The sequence below is a fragment of the Oncorhynchus masou genome, chromosome 7, assembly GCF_036934945.1.
Source record: "Oncorhynchus masou masou isolate Uvic2021 chromosome 7, UVic_Omas_1.1, whole genome shotgun sequence".
NCBI classification, from domain to species: Eukaryota; Metazoa; Chordata; class Actinopteri; order Salmoniformes; family Salmonidae; genus Oncorhynchus; species Oncorhynchus masou.
Genome location: NC_088218.1, coordinates 5,625,051 through 5,645,192, shown reverse-complemented (window position 1 = coordinate 5,645,192; position 20,142 = coordinate 5,625,051). Strand labels below are relative to the sequence as shown.

The following is a 20,142-nucleotide window of genomic DNA, read 5'->3' as shown; positions in this document are numbered from 1 at the left end:
TTTGTCTTTATTTAGTATGGTCAGGGCGTGAGTTGGGCTGGGCAGTCTATGTTAGTTTTTCTATATTTTCTATTTCTGTATTTGGTCTGATATGGTTCTCAATCAGAGGCAGCTGTCTATCGTTGTCCCTGATTGAGAACCATATTTCGGTAGCCGGGTTTCCTTTGTGTTTTGTGGGTGGTTATTTTCAGTCTTTGTGTGTCTGCACCAGACAGAACTGTTTCGGTTTTCAATTTGTTGTTTTGTCATTTGAAGTGTTCAGTTTCTTATTAAAAATATGAACACTGACCACGCTGCGCTTTGGTCCTCCGATGCTTCTCGCTACTCCTCCTCAGAAGAGGAGGAAGAAAGCCGTTACACCACCTATGTGATCTTGTTGTTGTGACATTGATTGCTATTGCTTTGTACACTGAAGAAGGGCTCAAACCCGAAATGTTCGTGCTGCAATAAAAATATGTCAATTCAAGTTTATTTACTGGAGTGCTGTCCTATTTCTGTTCTTTGGAAAGAAGACCGAACCAGGTTCTCCTCTAGGATTTTGCCTGTGCTTCGCTCCATTCTGTTTGTTTTTTTATCCTAAAAAACTCCCTGCTCCTTGCCGATGACAAGCATACCCATAACATGATGCAGCCACCACCATGCTTGAAAATATGAAGAGAGGTACTCAGGGATGTTTTTTTTTTCCGTTTTACTTTAGTGGTTTATTGCAAACAGGAGGCATATTTTAGAATATGTTTATTCTGTACAGGCTTCCTTCTTCTGTCATTTAGGTTAGTATTGTGGAGTAACTACAATGTTGTTGATCCATCCTCAGTTATCTCCTAACACAGCCATTAAACTGTAACTGTTTTAAAGTCACCATTGGCCTCATGGTGAAATCCCTGAGCGGTTTCCTTCCTCACCAGCAAATGATTTAGGATGGATGCCTGTATCTTTGTAGTGACTGGGTGTATTGATACACCATCCAAAGTGTAATTAATAACTTCACAATGCTCAACGGGATATTCGATGTCTGCTGTTTTATTTTTCATCCACCAATAGGTGCCCTTCTTTGCGAGGCATTGGAAAACCTACCTGGTCTTTGTGGTTGAATTTGTGTTTGAAATTCACTGGTCAACTGAGGGACCTTGTATGTGCGGGGTACAGAGATGAGGAAGTCATTCAAAAATCATGTTAAAAACTATTATTGCACACAGAGTGAGTCCGTGCAACTTATTATGTGATTTCTTAAGCAAATTTTTACTCCTGAATGTATTTAGGCTTGCCATAACAAAGGGGTTGAATACTCAGCTTTTCATTTGCATTTATTTCTAAACATTTCTAAAAACCTAATTACACCTTGACATTATGGGGTATTGTGTGTAGGCCAGTTCAGGCTGTAACATAACAAAATATGGAAAAAGTCAAGAGGTGTGAATAGTTTCTGAAGGCATCTGTCTGTCTGTCTGTCTGTCTGTCTGTCTGTCCGTCTGTCCGTCCGTCTGTCTGTCTGTCTGTCTGTCTGTCTGTCCGTCTTTCCGTCCGTCCGTCCGTCCGTCTGTCTCTGTCTGTCTGTCGTCTTTCCGTCTGTCCGTCTATCTATTGACCAATCAAGCCCCTGCCTCGTCATAACTAGGAATAAACCTGTCTGTCTGTCTGTCTGTCTTTCCGAATAAACTGTCTGTCTGTCTGTCTGTCTGTCTGTCCGTCCGTCCGTCCGTCCGTCCGTCTGTCCGTCTATCTATTGACCAATCAAGCCCCTGCCTCGTCATAACTAGGACCCCTGAGCCGAATAAACCTGAACGGTCAGTTCATTCATTGGTAATAACACGGTGGAATCAACAGAGAGAAGACTGAAGTATCCAGTACGACACAACTTTCACAGACAATCATATGAAATCCATCCTTGTATAACCGGCCCCTCGTTACCTGACAACAGCACATACTAAACCACGCTGTTGTCAGGTAAACACCACCATTACACGGGATTGAATTGAAATGTTCTATACAAATCCATACCTTTAGTGTTTCAGTGCAACAACAAGAGAAAGTGAAACCCTGTAGCACAGCAGTGCATCGATAACTTTGGTGTTCCAGTTGGGTTCAAGTGTTCTTCTATTCAGAACCTCTGACTCGGAGGCAGGGTGAGACAGTAGGCTCGATCGCTATGCAGTGACGGCGTCCCAAATGGCACCCTATTCCCTATGGAGTGCACTACATTTGACCAGGTCTCCTATGGGCTCTGGTCAAAAGTAGTCCACTACACGTGGAATAGAGTGCCATTTAAGAGGAAGACAATGTTTATCCTTTATGACTTGTTAACAATGATACAAGGACAGAGGAGAGCAGAGGAGGTGACAAGAGACGCAGGGCTCCTCGCCCATGGAGTCTCATAACAAGGACAGAGACAACGGTTGCTATGGAAACAACGGCGGGGACAGACGACAGGTAGAGGAGAGTTGCCATGGGGACAGCCGGTGGTGGGTGGGTGTCTGTGTGGCGTGGGTGTGTTTCATTTACCGCTCGCCAGCTGATCAAGCAAAGCCTGTGCCGAACGAGTTGCTTCCTGAAGCTTCCGCAACTTCTCTGGCCTCTCCCTCTCTATCGCCTGAGAGAGAGAGAGAGAGAGAGAGAGAGAGAGAGAGAGAGAGAGAGAGAGAGAGAGAGAGAGAGAGAGAGAGTGACAGAGAGAGAGAGAGAGAGAGAGAGAGAGAGAGAGAGAGAGAGAGAGAGAGAGAGAGAGAGAGAGAGAGAGAGAGAGAGAGAGAGAGAGAGAGAGAGAGACAGAGAGAGAGAGACAAGAGAGAAAAGAGAGAGAGAGAGAGAGAGAGAGAGAGAGAGAGAGAGAAGAGAGGGAAAAAGTGATACATCATTGCCATAGTGACAGGCTGACAGTGTCGTGGTAGTAATGAGGTATGGTGCATTTTGGGTAACACTGCATTGTGAGGTGCATTATGGGTAAGGCTGCATGACCTATAACCTCACCAGGACTTTATCGTGGAGCTCCTGTACGCTGCCCTCCTTCCTGGACATGGAGAACTCTGGGCTCTGTAGGATGGCCTTGGAGCGCGTGATGAAACTGTGCAGCTCAGTGAAGTCCATGTCAAACCTGAACACACACACAACAAAACGTCAATCCCAGCTCTGGTATAACGCTCCCAAGGTGTAGGACAACGTTAGGACAACCTGTTCACCAACTACACCTGCATATATACCTCTTCTTCTATGTCTTCCGCTGTGATCCAGTTTTTTATGGTTGTGCGATTCTCCTACTAAACCTGAAGACACACACTCTGTCTAATTCACACAGTGCTCTTCACGACCACACATGAGCAGTTATAACAACTGTACCGAACACTGTCTCCACTTCACATCACAAACATCTAAGGCATTCATCTGTACTGGCTAAGATACACAGCACCAACTGAGAAACCGAACTACTCAATAGTGGTTGACTCAGACTAGAGACATAATCCAAACCTACCTGTTAGTCAGCCTGTCTCAGGCCGGCCAGGGACAAGACAGAGAGACTAGCTTGAGTACAGAGGGAGAAGGGGCACATAGGTCTCTGGTCAAAGGCCCATAGGTCTCTGGTCAAAACTACTGCACTATGTAGTGAATAGTGCTTCATTTGGTACGTCTCCAGAGACTGGCTGACAACTGGAATATTGTCTTTAGGCCCAGAATTCAATCGTTGTAGATAATGGATTTTTCACGCACGGCACACTACACACTAGACTCAGGATGAAATCAGGACATGCAACGATCGAATTCCCGCTATCGCTCAAAGACACGATCGAATTCCCGCTATCGCTCAAAGTCACGATCGCAATTCCTGCTATCGCTCAAAGTCACGATTTAATTCCCGCTATCGCTCAAAGTCACGATCGAATTCCTGCTATCGCTCAAAGTCACGATCGAATTCCCTGTCTATCGCTCAAAGTCACGATCGAATTCCCGCTGTCGCTCAAAGTCACGATCGAATTCCCGCTGTCGCTCAAAGTCACGATCAAATTCCCGCTATCGCTCAAAGACACGATCTAATTCCCGCTATCGCTCAAAGTCACGATCAAATTCCCGCTATCGCTCAAAGTCACGATCGAATTCCCGCTATCGCTCAAAGTCACGATCGAATTCCGCTATAGCTCAAAGTCACGATCAATTTCCCGCTATCACTCAAAGTCACGATCTAATTCCTGCTATCGCTCAAAGTCACGATCGAATTCCTGCTATCGCTCAAAGTCACGATCGAATTCCTGCTATCGCTCAAAGTCACGATCAATTCCCTATCGCTCAAAGTCACGATCGCCTCTATCGCTCAAAGTCACGATTTAATTCCCGATCGCTCAAAGTCACGATCTAATTCCCGCTATCGCTCAAAGTCACGATCGAATTCCTCAAAGCTCATCGCTCAAAGTCACGATCAATTCCCGCTGTCGCTCAAAGTCACGATCGAATTCCCGCTGTCGCTCAAAGTCACGATCGAATTCCCGCTGTCGCTCAAAGTCACGATCGAATTCCCGCTGTCGCTCAAAGTCACGATCGAATTCCCGCTGTCGCTCAAAGTCAGGATCAAATTCCCGCTATCGCTCAAAGACACGATCTAATTCCCGCTATCGCTCAAAGTCACGATCAATCGCTCAAAGTCACGATCGAATTCCCGCTATCGCTCAAAGTCACGATCGAATTCCCTATCGCTCAAAGTCACGATCAATTCCCGCTATCGCTCAAAGTCACGATCGAATTCCCGCTATCGCTCAAAGTCACGATCGAATTCCCGCTCGCTCAAAGTCACGATCAATTCCCGCTATCACTCAAAGTCACGATCAATTTCCCGCTATCGCTCAAAGTCACGATCGAATTCCCGCTATCGCTCAAAGTCACGATCGAATTCCCGCTATCGCTCAAAGTCACGATCAAATTCCCGCTATCGCTCAAAGTCACGATCGAATTCCCGCTATCGCTCAAAGTCACGATCGAATTCCCGCTATCGCTCAAAGTCACGATCAAATTCCCGCTATCGCTCAGACACGATCGAATTCCCGCTATCGCTCAAAGTCACGATCGAATTCCCGCTATCGCTCAAAGTCACGATCTAATTCCTGCTATCGCTCAGTCACCAAGACTATAATACGTCTACACCCCCTGTTTGGCCACACCCCCTGGTGATTCTGCAGAAAAGTGATTGGAGGAGCCTGCCACCTCACCTTTTCCTGAGCTCTGATTCGACAACAATCTGTCTCTTCTTCTGGGGCGGTGGAGAGGGCAGCGCTGCTTTAGTATTCTTCACCACCACCTTCTCACGCGTCGTCACCTTGGATACGCTCGCCGTCACCGAGTGTGTCAGTTTCGTCTGCGCGGTCTGCACCGTGGTTACAGCCAGCGAGATCTAAAACACACGCACGTGTCAAAGAGCAGGTACACACACACACACACAGTGTCAAGCCACAAACACACACAACATCAGTGACAGCTCACACACACAGACAGACAGGTCAGGACACTAACATACATACACCAGAGATCCCAGGGATTTGTTTCTATCCTAAATGGGAGACCTTCTCTCTTGTCCGTGTCATCAACAATGAATGTCAGAGTGACTGTTCCCTAGCAATGTTAGAGTGACTTTCCCTAGTTAGAGTGACTGTTCCCTAGCAATGTTAGAGTGACTGTTCCCTAGCAATGTTAGAGTGACTGTTCCCTAGCAATGTTAGAGTGACTGTTCCCTAGCAATGTTAGAGTGACTGTTCCCTAACAATGTTAGTGACTGTTCCCTAGCAATGACTTAACAATGTTAGAGTGACTGTTTCCTAAATGTTAGAGTGACTGTTCCCTAACAATGTTAGAGTGACTGTTCCCTAACTATGTTAGAGTGACAACTGTTAGAGTGTTAAAGTGACTGTTCCCTAGCAATGTTAGAGTGACTGTTCCCTAGCAATGTTAGAGTGACTGTTCCCTAGCAATGTTAGAGTGACTGTTCCCTAGTAATGTTAGAGTGACTGTTCCCTAGCAATGTTAGAGTGACTGTTTCCTAACAATGTTAGAGTGACTGTTCACTAACAATGTTAGAGTGACTGTTCCCTAGCAATGTTAGAGTGACTGTTTCCTAACAATGTTAGAGTGACTGTTCCCTAACTAGATGAATGGTAGAGTGACTGTTCCCTAACTAGATGAATGGTAACAACCAAAACAGAAGGCGTTTTCATGTTGTATGTGTGCTTGCTTGTGTGTTTGTCCAAGTACATAAAGATGCACTTTCAAACTTCTGTATAATCTCAGCCAGTCAAATTGTGAACCACGTCATCATATTGTGTACTATGTCATTAAAGTGTGTATTATATAATCAAATTGTATACTACGTCATCAAATTGTACACTATGCCATCAAATTGTGTACCACGTCATCAAATTGTGTACCACGTCATCAAATTGTGTATTACGTCATCCATTCCTGCAAAATATATTTTTTTGCAATTTGATTTGTATGCTATGTAACAAATCCAATTGAAACTATGTGTTTAGAATTTGTTGTGCTTAAGATCATGGAGTGAATTTTTAATTCCATTGTACATGACCAAAGTGTGTGGCAGACCTGGGTTCAAATACTATTTGATATCTCTCATGAACGCTGAGTGTTTGCTATAGCCTGGATGGGTCCCGGATAGGCCGAAGTTTGCCATTTTGGGACTATTCTAATGATCCAGAAGGCCAGACAAGCCCAGTCAAGCACGGATAAAATATTTGAAATTATTTCAAATAGTATTTGAACCCAGGTCTGGTTTGTTGAATACGAATATGCCCTCACACATTACGGTCAGGGACAAAATAGATGTATGACAGACAGGCTAACAGATTGGTCAAACAGTGATATTGGAGTGTCGTGCTGCCATGGCGACCGTGAGATATGAGATAGCAGCTGGCTGACAGCTGATGGATGTTAGAGGTGGTTGATTAACACTGGGCTCATGAAGACACCACACTACAACTAGGGTCAAATAATATGATTATAATGAGCCTGGAGAGAGAGACATATGATTATAATGGGCCTGGAGAGAGAGAGACATATGATTATAATGGGCCTGGAGAGAGAGAGTCATATGATTATAATGGGCCTGGAGAGAGAGCATATGATTATAATGGGCCTGGAGAGAGAGCCATATGATTATAATGGGCCTGGAGAGAGAGACATATGATTATAATGAGCCTGGAGAGAGAGAGATATGATTATAATGGGCCTGGAGAGAGAGAGACATATGATTATAATGGGCCTGGAGAGAGAGAGTCATATGATTATAATGGGCCTGGAGAGAGAGAGAGACATATGATTATAATGGGCCTGGAGAGAGAGAGACGTGATTATAATGGGCTTGGAGAGAGAGAGAGACATATGATTATAATGGGCCTGGAGAGAGAGACATATGATTATAATGGGCCTGGAGAGAGAGACATATGATTATAATGGGCCTGGATATGATTATAATGGGCCTGGAGAGAGAGACATATGATTATAATGGGCCTGGAGAGAGAGACATGTGATTATAATGGGCCTGGAGAGAGAGATACATATGATTATAATGGGCCTGGAGAGAGAGACATATGATTATAATGGGCCTGGAGAGAGACATATGATTATAATGGGCCTGGAGAGAGAGAGAGAGAGATAATGGGCCTGAGAGAGAGAGAGACATATGATTATAATGGGCCTGGAGAGAGAGACATGTGATTATAATGGGCCTGGAGAGAGAGACATATGATTATAATGGGCCTGGAGAGAGAGACATATGATTATAATGGGCCTGGAGAGGAACACCTGCCAGCGGGTGGCAGCATTCCCTCCCCCGTATGGCCCCCTAGGCACAACTATGACAACATAACCAACAAAAACGGGTCACAACTCCTGCAGCTCTGTCACACTCTGGGTATGTACATAGTCAATGGTAGGCTTGGAGGGGAGTCCTATGGTAGGTACACCTATAGCTCATCTCTTGGCAGTAGTACTGTAGACTACTTTATCACTGACCTCAACCCAGAGTCTCTCAGAGCGTTCACAGTCAGCCCACTGACAACTCTATCAGACCACAGCAAAATCAAAGTCTACTTGAACAGTGCAATACTCAATCATGAGGCATCAAAGCCAAAGGAACTGAGTAACATTAAGAAATGCAATAGGTAGAAGGAATGCAGTTTGGAAACCTATTCCCTATCAAATTAAAAATAAATAGAAAACTGAAGAAAACGAACAACAATGACAAAGGGTTTGATGAAGAATGAAAAATCTAAGAAATAAATAGATAGCTGGAAATAGACAGAAAGGGGAAATAGATAGTTGGAGGGGGAGAGAGAGAGAGAGAGAGAGAGTGAGAGAGAGAGTGACAGGGAGAGAAAGGGACAGAGAGACAGAGAGCTAGAGAGAGAGAGAGACATATGATTATAATGGGCCTGGAGAGAGAGAGAGACATATGATTATAATGGGCCTGGAGAGAGAGACATATGATTATAATGGGCCTGGAGAGAGAGAGACATATGATTATAATGGGCCTGGAGAGAGAGAGACATATGATTATAATGGGCCTGGAGAGAGAGACAGAAAGGGGAAAATAGATAGTTGGAGAGAGAAAAGAAAAGAAAAGGGGAGACATACAATGATCAGAGAGAGACAGAGAAAGGCCAGAGAAAATGGTTGAGCTGGAGAGAAAGAGAGACAGAGAAAGTGGTTGAGCTGGAGAGAAAGAGACACAGATAAAATGGTTGAGCTGGAGAGAAAGAGAGACAGAGAAAGTATGAAGAGAAAGAGAGACAGAGACATGGTAGAGCTGGAGATGAGAGACAGAGAAAATGGTTGAGCTGGAGAGAAAGAGAGACAGGGACAGTGGGGAGCTGAAGAGAAAGAGAGACAGAGACAGTGGTAGAGCTGGAGAGAAAGAGACAGAGACAGTGGTAGAGCTGGAGAGAAAGTCAGAGAAAATGGTTGAGCTGGAGACAGCTGGAGAGAAAGAGAGACTGAGACAGTGGTAGATGGAGAGAATGAGAGATGTGGTTGATAAGTCTGACAGGGTAGAGCTGGAGAGAAAGACACAGAGACAGTGGTAGAGCTGGAGAGAAAGAGAGACAGAATTGGTTGAGCTGGAGAGAAAGAGACAGAGAAAATGGTTGAGCTGGAGAGAAAGAGAGACAGAGACAGTGGTAGAGCTGGAGAGAAAGAGAGACAGAGAAAATGGTTGACTGGAGAGAAAGAGAGACAGAGAAAATGGTTGACTGGAGAGAAAGAGAGACAGAGATTAGAGCTGGAGAGAATGAGAGACAGGGACAGTGGTTGAGCTGGAGAGAAAGAGAGACAGAGACAGTGGTAGAGCTGGATGAGAGACAGGGACAGTGGTTGAGCTGGAGAGAAAGAGAGACAGAGACAGTGGTAATGCTGGAGAGAAAGAGAGACAAGACAGTGGTTGAGCAAAAATGAGAGACATCAAAGCTGGAGAAAAGAGAGACAGAGACTGGTAGAAGAAAGAGAGACATGGTTGAAGAGAAATGCAATGGTAGGCTGGAGAGAATGAGAGACAGGGACAGTGGTTGAGCTGGAGAAAAGAGAGACAGAGACAGTGGTAGAGCTGGAGAGAAAGAAGACAGAGACAGTGGTTGAGCTGGAGAGAAAGAGAGACAGAGACAATGGTAGAGCTGGAGAGAAAGAGAGACAGAGAAAATGGTTGAGCTGGAGAGAAAGAGAGACAGAGACAGTAGCTGGAGAGAAAGAGAGACAAAAATGGTTGAGCTGGAGAGAAAGAGAGAAGAGAAAATGGTTGAGCTGGAGAAAAGAGAGACAGAGACAGTGGTAGACAAGAATGGACAGTGGAGAGATGAGAAAGAGATTACAGAACAGTGGTAGAGCTGGAGAGAAATAACAGTGGTTGAGCTGGAGAGAAAGAGACAGAGACAGTGGTAGAGCTGGAGAGAAAGAAAGAGATGGTTGGAGGGAGAGACAACAGAGACAGAGACAGTGGTATGGATTAGCTGGAGAGAAAGGAGACCTGGAGAGAAAGAGAGAGAGACAGTGGTAGAGCTGGAGAGAATGAGAGACAGGGACAGTGGTTGAGCTGGAGAGAAAGAGAGACAGAGACAGTGGTAGAGCTGGAGAGAATGATGACAGGGACAGTGGTTGAGCTGGAGAGAAAGAGAGACAGAGACAGTGGTAGAGCTGGAGAGAATATGACAGAGACAGTGCCTGGAGAGAAAGAGAGACAGAGACAGTGGAGAGCTAGAGAAAGAGAGACAGAGACAGTGGTAGAGCTGGAGAGAAAAGAGACAATGATTTGAGCTGGAGCCAGAGGAGAGAGAAAGAGACATAAAGATTAGACATGGTAGAGCTGGAGAGAATGAGAGACAGGGACAGTGGTTGAGCTGGAGAGATTATAAGAGACAGTGGTAGAGCTGGAGAGAAAGAGAGACAGAGACAGTGATTATAATGGGCCTGGAGAGAAAGAGAGACAGAGAAAGTGGTTGAGATGGGAGAGAAAGAGGCAGAGACAGTGGTAGAGAGAGAAAGAGAGACAGAGAAAATGGTTGAGCTGGAGAGAAAGAGAGACAGAGAAAATGGGAGCTGGAGAGAAAGAGAGACAGAGACAGTGATTAGAATGGAGAGAATGAGAGACAGGGACAGTGGTTGAGCTGGAGAGAATAGAGACAGAGACAGTGGTAGAGCTGGAGAGAAAGAGAGACAGAGACAGTGGTTGAGCTGGAGATTAGCTGGAGAATGGGCTGGAGAGAAAGAGAGACAGAGACAGTGGTAGAGCTGGAGAGAAAGAGAGACAGAGAAAATGGTTGAGCTGGAGAGAAAGAGAGACAGAGATTAGCTAATGGGCTGGAGAGAATGAGAGACATGACATAGCTGGAGAGAATGAGAGACAGGGACAGTGGTTGAGCTGGAGAGAAAGAGAGACAGAGACAGTGGTAGAGCTGGAGACAGAGACAGTGGTTATAAGGGCAGAGACAGTGGAGAGAAAGAGAGACAGAGACAGTGGTAGAGCTGGAGAGAAAGAGAGACAGAAAAGTGGTTGAGCTGGAGAGAAAGAGAGACAGAGACAGTGGTAGAGCTGGAGAGAATGAGAGACAGGGACAGTGGTTGAGCTGGAGAGAAAGAGACAGAGACAGTGGTAGAGCTGGAGAGAAAGAGAGACAGAGACAGTGGTAGAGCTGGAGAGAAAGAGAGACAGAGACAGTGGTAGAGCTGGAGAGAAAGAGAGACAGAGAAAGTGGTTGAGCTGGAGAGAAAGAGAGACAGAGACAGTGGTTGAGCTGGAGAGAAAGAGAGACAGAGAAAGTGGTTGAGCTGGAGAGAAAGAGAGACAGAGACAGTGGTAGAGCTGGAGAGAAAGAGAGAGGGACAGTGGTTGAGCTGGAGAGAAAGAGAGACAGAGACAGTGGTAGAGCTGGAGAGAAAGAGAGACAGAGACAGTGGTAGAGCTGGAGAGAAAAAGAGAGACAGAGAAAGTGGTTGAGCTGGAGAGAAAGAGAGACAGAGACAGTGGTAGAGCTGGAGAGAAAGAGAGACAGAGAAAATGGTTGAGCTGGAGAGAAAGAGAGACAGAGAAAATGGTTGAGCTGGAGAGAAAGAGAGACAGAGACAGTGGTAGAGCTGGAGAGAATGAGAGACAGGGACAGTGGTTGAGCTGGAGAGAAAGAGAGACAGAGACAGTGGTAGAGCTGGAGAGAAAGAGAGACAGAGACAGTGGTTGAGCTGGAGAGAAAGAGAGACAGAGACAGTGGTAGAGCTGGAGAGAAAGAGAGACAGAGACAGTGGTAGAGCTGGAGAGAAAGAGAGACAGAGAAAATGGTTGAGCTGGAGAGAAAGAGAGACAGAGAAAATGGTTGAGCTGGAGAGAAAGAGAGACAGAGACAGTGGTAGAGCTGGAGAGAATGAGAGACAGAGACAGTGGTTGAGCTGGAGAGAATGAGAGACAGGGACAGTGGTTGAGCTGGAGAGAAAGAGAGACAGAGACAGTGGTAGAGCTGGAGAGAAAGAGAGACAGAGACAGTGGTTGAGCTGGAGAGAAAGAGAGACAGAGACAGTGGTTGAGCTGGAGAGAAAGAGAGACAGAGACAGTGGTAGAGCTGGAGAGAAAGAGAGACAGAGACAGTGGTAGAGCTGGAGAGAAAGAGAGACAGAAAGTGGTTGAGCTGGAGAGAGAGACAGAGACAGTGGTAGAGCTGGAGAGAATGAGAGACAGGGACAGTGGTTGAGCTGGAGAGAAAGAGAGACAGAGACAGTGGTAGAGCTGGAGAGAAAGAAAGACAGACAGAGACAGTGGTAGAGCTGGAGAGAAAGAGAGACAGAGACAGATGAAGTGGAAGTGACTGACAGATAGAGGGGTAGTGAGAGATAGAAAGAGAAAGACATCTGTAGAGAGGTCAGGTACCTGTGAGCTGCTCCTATCCAGGCTCTGCACCAGTTTGTCCCAGCGTTGGGCGAAGCTCTCCAGCCTGGCTTCCAGCTTATGAGCCACCTCTTTGTTCTTCACTGAGGAGACGAGGTCCTGACACAGAGAACACAGCTTGTCCATGGTCGGTCTCTTCATCTCCAGGTCACCCTTCACCGTCTGAGAGACACACACACACACACACACACACACACACACACACACACACACACACACACACACACACACACACACACACACACACACACACACACACACACACATTTATTGATCTGTTCTGTTGAACCTTTATTAAGGGAACCTGGTTGGTGGACATAATCGAAAGTTTCCACCTAAAGTTCTGAAAGGAGAGCTGTCACTAACCACTAACCTCCTGAAGTCATTGGCTAAGGGAGCTGCCACTCACCACAAGTTTCCTGACATCATTGGCTCAGGTTTGTCTAAGACCCGCCCTCACTGCTCGCTTCCTAAGGTGATTGGATAAAGTAGCTGTTACTCACCGCTAGTCTTCTCAGGTTGGCCACCATGTCACTCTGCTCCTTGATGCCACTGCTCTGGATGGACAGAACCAACTTCTCCTTCTGAGTCAACCATGAGTCAAACGAACACTGCAGAGAGAGAGATGCAAAGACAGACAGAGAGAAAGAAAGAAAGAGACAGAGAGAGAGAGAGATATAAAGACAGTCAGAGAGAAAGAAAGAAAGAGACAGAGAGAGACAGAGAGAGAGACAGAGAGAGAGAGAGAGATACAAAGACAGACAAAGAGAAAGAAAGAAAGAGACAGAGAGAGAGAAGGGAGGAGAGATGAGGTGAATAAGGGCAGATAGGTGAAGGGAGAGGTGCTGTTGTAATTCCTCAAACTTGTATCCAGCAATTCCACCCTGTTCAAGGTGATCTGACCTCTGATCTGACATCATCAGAGAGGTTAAAGCCACATGGTGGGAAACCTGACCGCTCTGCAAGATTGATCTCAGAGAGGTAAGCAGGGTGGATTCCATCAGACATTAAGAAGAGTTTGAACCTCTGAACATAGAAGAACCTCAGTCTGTTCCAGAGGCCTGTGTGTAGTCTCCCTTTGGCCAGATAGGTCTGACTCACAACACTAGCCTGTGAGCTCTCTACACAACACTAGCCTGTTAGCTCTCTACACAACACTAGCCTGTTAGCTCTCTAGCCTGTTAGCTCTCTACACAACACTAGCCTGTTAGCTCTCTAGCAACACTGTGTTAGCTCTCTAGCCTGTTAGCTCTCTACACAACACTAGCCTGTTAGCTCTCTAGCCTGTTAGCTCTCTACACAACACTAGCCTGTTAGCTCTCTACACAACACTAGCCTGTTAGCTCTCTAGCCTGTGAGCTCTCTACACAACACTAGCCTGTTAGCTCTCTAGCCTGTTAGCTCTCTACACAACACTAGCCTGTTAGCTCTCTACACAACACTAGCCTGTTAGCTCTCTAGCAACACTAGCCTGTAGCTCTCTACACAACACTAGCCTGTTAGCTCTCTAGCCTGTTAGCTCTCTACACAACACTAGCCTGTTAGCTCTCTACACAACACTAGCCTGTTAGCTCTCTAGCCTGTTAGCTCTCTACACAACACTAGCCTGTTAGCTCTCTAGCCTGTTAGCTCTCTACACAACACTAGCCTGTTAGCTCTCTACACAACACTAGCCTGTTAGCTCTCTAGCTCTCTCTACACAACACTAGCCTGTTAGCTCTCTAGCCTGTTAGCTCTCTACACAACACTAGCCTGTTAGCTCTCTAGCCTGTGAGCTCTCTACACAACACTAGCCTGTTAGCTCTCTAGCCTGTTAGCTCTCTACACAACACTAGCCTGTTAGCTCTCTAGCCTGTGAGCTCTCTACACAACACTAGCCTGTTAGCTCTCTAGCCTGTTAGCTCTCTACACAACACTAGCCTGTTAGCTCTCTAGCCTGTTAGCTCTCTACACAACACTAGCCTGTTAGCTCTCTAGCCTGTTAGCTCTCTACACAACACTAGCCTGTTAGCTCTCTACACAACACTAGCCTGTTAGCTCTCTAGCCTGTTAGCTCTCTACACAACACTAGCCTGTTAGCTCTCTAGCCTGTTAGCTCTCTACACAACACTAGCCTGTTAGCTCTCTAGCCTGTTAGCTCTCTACACAACACTAGCCTGTTAGCCTCTAGTGAGCTCTCTACACAACACTAGCCTGTTAGCTCTCTAGCCTGTTTGCTCTCTACACAACACTAGCCTGTTAGCTCTCTAGCCTGTGAGCTCTCTACACAACACTAGCCTGTTAGCTCTCTACACAACACTAGCCTGTGAGCTCTCTACACAACAGTAGCCTGTTAGCTCTCTACACAACACTAGCCTGTTAGCTCTCTACACAACACTAGCCTGTTAGCTCTCTACACAACACTAGCCTGTTAGCTCACTAGCCTGTGAGCTCTCTACACAACACTAGCCTGTTAGCTCTCTACAGAACACTAGCCTGTTAGCTCTCTACAGAACACTAGCCTGTTAGCTCTCTACGGACCAACATGGCCGCCCGTCCACCCACTGTCTGAACATTACCTTGAACGGGGATGTCTTGTCTCCGTGTTCTATTCCGTTTCTATTACCTGTTCCTCAGTGAAGTGTTGCCACTGCAGCAGGATCTCCTGTAGCAGAACCCAATGCTCCTCTGTCCACTTACAGATGGCTGCCCACCGGTCTCCCAGGTGCTGAAAGGAAGAACACACACGTTAGAAAAGAGGGCTTGTTTTTTTCATGGTCCTTGGAGGCGGATTTGAAGCAGCGCCTTAGAGATTCCAGATAGACCAGATACAGAATGGAACCCGGTGTTACTCTCAGCATCAGGGTAGCCTAGTTGTTAGAGCGCCGGACTTGTAACCGGAAGGTTGCAAGTTCAAACCCCCGAGCTGACAAGGTACTAATCTGTCGTTCTGCCCCTGAACAGGCAGTTAACCCACTGTTCCTAGGCCGTCATTGTAAATAATAATTTGTTCTTAACTGACTTGCCTAGTTAAATAAAGGTAAACATCACATACAGTACAGCTCCTTTCAACAAGACATTCTACTTGGGTTTAACTCCACTGGCCACCTCTCCACCTGGTTTCTACAGGCGTTCTGATGCTTGATGACCAGTATCTACCTCCATCTGGGAAAAGAAAGTCATCTCATCCCAGCCTGCAGTAACAGCATCACATGACTCTGTGTGTTCTCCATCGCAGTAACAGTCACCATGCAGGAAGAGCTCTGTCAGGTACCAGCTATTAAAACCACATCCCCCTCACTTTCATTCCTGGGGGGATTTTTACTGTCATTGTAACAGAAAGTAATAAGCAAAGAGCCCAGGTGCCCAAAACGACCCTAAAACAGAGACCCGGAGACGCGTGATAAAGAAGACAATGACAGGTCACTATGGCAACCGGTTATTGAGTCTGTCTTGTCAATAGAAGACATGTAAAGGCCAGCCTTTCAGAATGTATATTTGTCTTGTTTCTGTTTCTTATAGCAGCAGTTAAAACAGGTTTGGATGTTTTGTACCATATCGTATCACTAAACACTAAACAACAAAAACCAATCTGCATTAGACTGTATCTCTATTATGATTCATACTCACAAGACTACGGCATCTTCTCCCATGATCTCCTAACAACCACATACAACAGACAAATAAACTAACGAACAAAGCAATTTCCCTTTTTCTCTTCCTTCCTCCACTCTCTCTCTTCCGCTCCACCTGCCTCCCCCACTCTCTCTCCCCCCTCTTCTCTCTCTCTCTCTCTCTCTCTCTCTCTCTCTCTCTCCCCTTCTCTCTCTCTCTCTCTCTCCCCTTCTTCTCTCTCTCTCTCTCTGTCTCTCTCTCCCTCCTCCCTTCTCTCTCTCTCTCTCTCTCTCTCTCTCCTCCTCTCTCTCTCTCTCTCTCCCTCTCTCCCTTCTCGGTCTCTCTCTCTCCACTCTCTCTCTCTCTCTCTCTCTCTCTCTCTCTCTCCCCTCTCTCTCTCGGTCTCTCTCTCTGTCTCTCTCTCTCTCTCGGTCTCTCTCTCTCTCTCTCTGTCTCTCTCTGTCTCTCTCTCTCCCCCTCCTCCCTTCTCTCTCTCTCTCTCCTCTCTCTCTCTCTCTCTCTCTCTCCTCCTCTCTCTCTCTCTCTCTCCCCTCTCTCTCTCTCTCCCTCTCTCTCTCTCTCTCTCTCTCCCTCCCCTCCCTCCCTCCCCCTCCCTCCCTCCCTCCCAATAGACAGAGCAGAATCCTGAGTTCCTGGACCGATAACTGCTAGACATGGTTAATCACCAGAGAACACTCATTATTTACCATCCAATCTATTTACACACAAATACTACGTTCTACCCGAATGGGTTTCTCTTCTCTCTTCCACTAAGGGAGAACATCAGGCGACAGTGTATTTGACAGTGTACTAGAGAGTGTATTTGACAGTGTACTAGACAGTGTATTTGACAGTGTACTAGAGAGTGTATTAGACAGTGTACTAGACAGTGTACTAGACAGTGTACTAGACAGTGTACTAGTGTACTAGACAGTGTATTAGACAGTGTGTGTGTGTGTGTGTGTGTGTGTGTGTGTGTCCTGCCTGTCTCACCTGTAGTTTCTCCTCCAGGGCAGCGGTGGCGCTGTCTCCACTGTTCTCATCCACCACCACCACCATGTGTGTCAGAGAGTTGACACGCACCTGCTCCAACTCGAGGTCCTCCTGCAACAGCTACAATAGGCATGATAATTGGGTTGAGTCTAGTAGGGACAAAATGGCAGGAAATGGCCCAAAATGGAAGGAAATGGAAAGACACTATCTGAAGTGATCAAATAGTAAATGTTCATGATTATTTCACTAGGATGTGCTGTAATGAACATGACCCTGAAAGGACCCCAGCCCTGCGGGTAGCTAGATAGTAGTTAACCTACTTTGTGTTCCTCTACTTGGTGTTTAACATCCTCCAGGTCTGGCCCCATAGGCTGAGCCCCCATCCGCTTGATCCTCCCCTCTGTCAGCTCCAACCAATCAGTGAGCTGCTTCAACTGCTGGTGCTGAAGGTCCATCAACACCTCGTGGAGTCTGGAGGAGGAGGATGAGAGGAGAGGAGAGGGGAATAACAGAGGGAAGGAGAGGAGAGGAGAGTAGAGGAGGAGAGAGGGAGGAGAGGAGAGGGAGGAGGAGAGAGGAAGGAGAGGAAAGAAGGAGAGAAGAGAGGGGGGAGGAGAGAAGAGGAGATGGAGAGGAAGGGGAGAGGATAAGAGATGGAGGAGTAGAAGGGAAGAGAGGAGTAGGAGAGAGGAAGGAGAGGAGAAGGAGGGAGGAGAGGGAGGAGAGGGGGAGTGGAGAAGGGAGGGAGGAGGAGAGGAGGAGAGGAGAGAAGAGGAGAAGAGAGAGAGGGGGAGAGGAGAAGAGGAGAGTAGGGTAGAGGAGAAGAGCGGGAAGATGAGAGGAGAAGAGGAGAGAAGGGGGAGGAGGAGAGACTGAGCAAAGAGGGCAGGGGGCTGTTGAGTACAGCTTGATCCTAGTTAGACACCTCACAGAGAGCTGCAGCTCAGGTCTATTCAAAACACAATATTACCTTCAAGGACATAGATACATATTTCTCACCCAGAGAGACATGCTGGATTTCAGGGGAATTTGTGTTTGTTTGTGTGTGTATGTGCGTGTATGTGTGTGTGTGTGTGTGCTTGTGCTTGTGTGGGTGCGTGCAAATGTATGTGTGTGTATGTGTGTGTGTGTGTGTGCTTGTGCTTGTGTGGGTGCGTGCAAATGTATGTGTGTGTGTGTGTGTGTGTGTGTGTGTGTGTGTGTGTGTGTGTGTGTGTGTGTGTGTGTGTGTGTGTGTGTGCTTGTGCTTGTGTGGGTGCATGCACAAGTCTGTGTGTGTGTGTTCACAATCGAGAGAATCCTGTCGTACAATCGAGAGCATCCTGTCGGGCTGTATCACCGCCTGGAACGGCAACTGCTCCGCCCACAACCGTAAGGCTCTCCAGAGGGTAGTGAGGTCTGCACAACGTATCACCGGGGACAAACTACCTGCCCTCCAGGACACCTACACCACCCGATGTCACAGGAAGGCCATAAAGATCATCAAGGACAATAACCACCCGAGCCACTGCCTGTTCACCCCGCTATCATCCAGAAGGCGAGGTCAGTACAGGTGCATCAAAGCTGGGACCGAGTGACTGAAAAACAGCTTCTATCTCAAGGCCCTCAGACTGTTAAACAGCATCACTAACATTGACTGGCTGCTGCCAACATACTGACTCAAATCTCTAGCCACTTTAGTAATTAAAAATTGGATGTAATAAATGCATCACCCGTCACTTTAAACAATGCCACTTTATATAACAGTTACATATCCTACATTACTCATCTCATCTCATACTCATTACATCATAAAGTGTACTCTATACCATCTACTGCATCTTGCCTATGCTGCGCGGCCATTGCTCATCCATATATTTATACGTCTGTATAAGGTAGTTGTTGTGAACTAGAAGCACAAGCATTTCGCTACACTCACATTAACATCTGCTAACCATGTGTATGTGACAAAAAAAAAAAAAATTATTTGTGTGTGCCTGCCTGCGTGTCTGTGTACAGTATGGTCAGGGTTGGGTAGGTTACTTTCTAAATGTAATCTGTTACAGGTACTAGTTACAAAATTGTAATCAGTCATGTAACTTTTGGATGAACTTTTGGGTGACAGGGCAGTATTTTCACGTCCGGATGAAATGGATGCCCAAATTCAACTGCCTGCTACTCATCCCCAGAAGATAAGATATGCATATTATTAGTAGATTTGGATAGAAAACTCTCTGAAGTTTCTAAAACTGTTTGAATCATGTCTGTGAGTATAACAGAACTTATGTAGCAGGCGAAACCCCGAGGAAAAAATGAGTTTTCATTGGGAATCCAGATTTCTAAGGGACCTTCTTGCAGTTCCTACCGCTTCCACTGGATGTCACCAGTCTTTAGAAATTGGTTGAGGTTTTTCCTTTGTTTAATGAAGAAGTACTTAAAAAATACCTAAAGTTGTATTACAAAAGTAGTTTGAAATGTTTTGGCAAAGTTTACAGGTAACTTTTGAGATATTTTGTAGTCACGTTGCACAAGTTGGAACTGGTGTTTTTCTGGATCAAACGTGCCAAATAAATGGACATTTTGGATATATAATCGGCGGAATTAATCGAACAAAAGGACCATTTGTGATGTTTATGGGACATATTGGAGTGCCAACAGAAGAAGTTTGTCAAAGGTAAGGCATGATTTATATTTTTATTTCTGTGTTTTGTGTCGTGCCTGCAGGGTTGAAATATGCTTCTCTCTCTTTGTTTACGGATGTGCTATCCTCAGATAATAGCATTGTTTGCTTTCGCCGAAAAGCCTTTTTGAAATCTGACATGTTGGCTGGATTCACAACACCTATAGCTTTAATTTGCTATCTTACATGTGTGATTTCATGAAAGTTAGATTTTTATAGTAATTTATTTGAATTTGGCGCTCTGCATTCTCTCTGGCTTTTGGCCAGGTGGGACGCTAGAGAGGTTAACCAGACTCAGTAAGGTAATCTGATTACATTCAGTTACTTTTCGATTACTTTCCCCTTAAGAGGCATTAAAAGAGGACAAACATTTATATTATCAATTGAACAACATCTCTTGCAGGATAAATCAATGTTACATTTTACATAGCTGGCCATATATGGATGTTACATTTGACTTAAATGGGCTTCTTCTCACCCATTGCTTTCTACT

At 45.9% G+C, this 20,142-nt stretch overlaps 2 protein-coding genes across 2 annotated transcripts in view; one reads left to right on the top strand and one right to left on the bottom strand.

Moving 5' to 3' along the window:
• Window positions 1-20,142, top strand: part of LOC135542929 (dystrophin-like) — a gene marked incomplete at its 5' end in the record, with an annotated part of 841,859 nt that overhangs the window by 191,657 nt on the left and 630,060 nt on the right.
• Window positions 1-20,142, bottom strand: part of LOC135542898 (dystrophin-like) — a 264,431-nt gene that overhangs the window by 112,467 nt on the left and 131,822 nt on the right. The window contains 8 exon segments of the mRNA XM_064970044.1: window positions 2,500-2,587; window positions 2,965-3,088; window positions 5,187-5,368; window positions 12,386-12,565; window positions 12,907-13,014; window positions 15,009-15,110; window positions 16,991-17,110; window positions 17,311-17,461. Of these exon segments, the coding sequence (XP_064826116.1) occupies window positions 2,500-2,587; window positions 2,965-3,088; window positions 5,187-5,368; window positions 12,386-12,565; window positions 12,907-13,014; window positions 15,009-15,110; window positions 16,991-17,110; window positions 17,311-17,461 (1,055 nt within the window).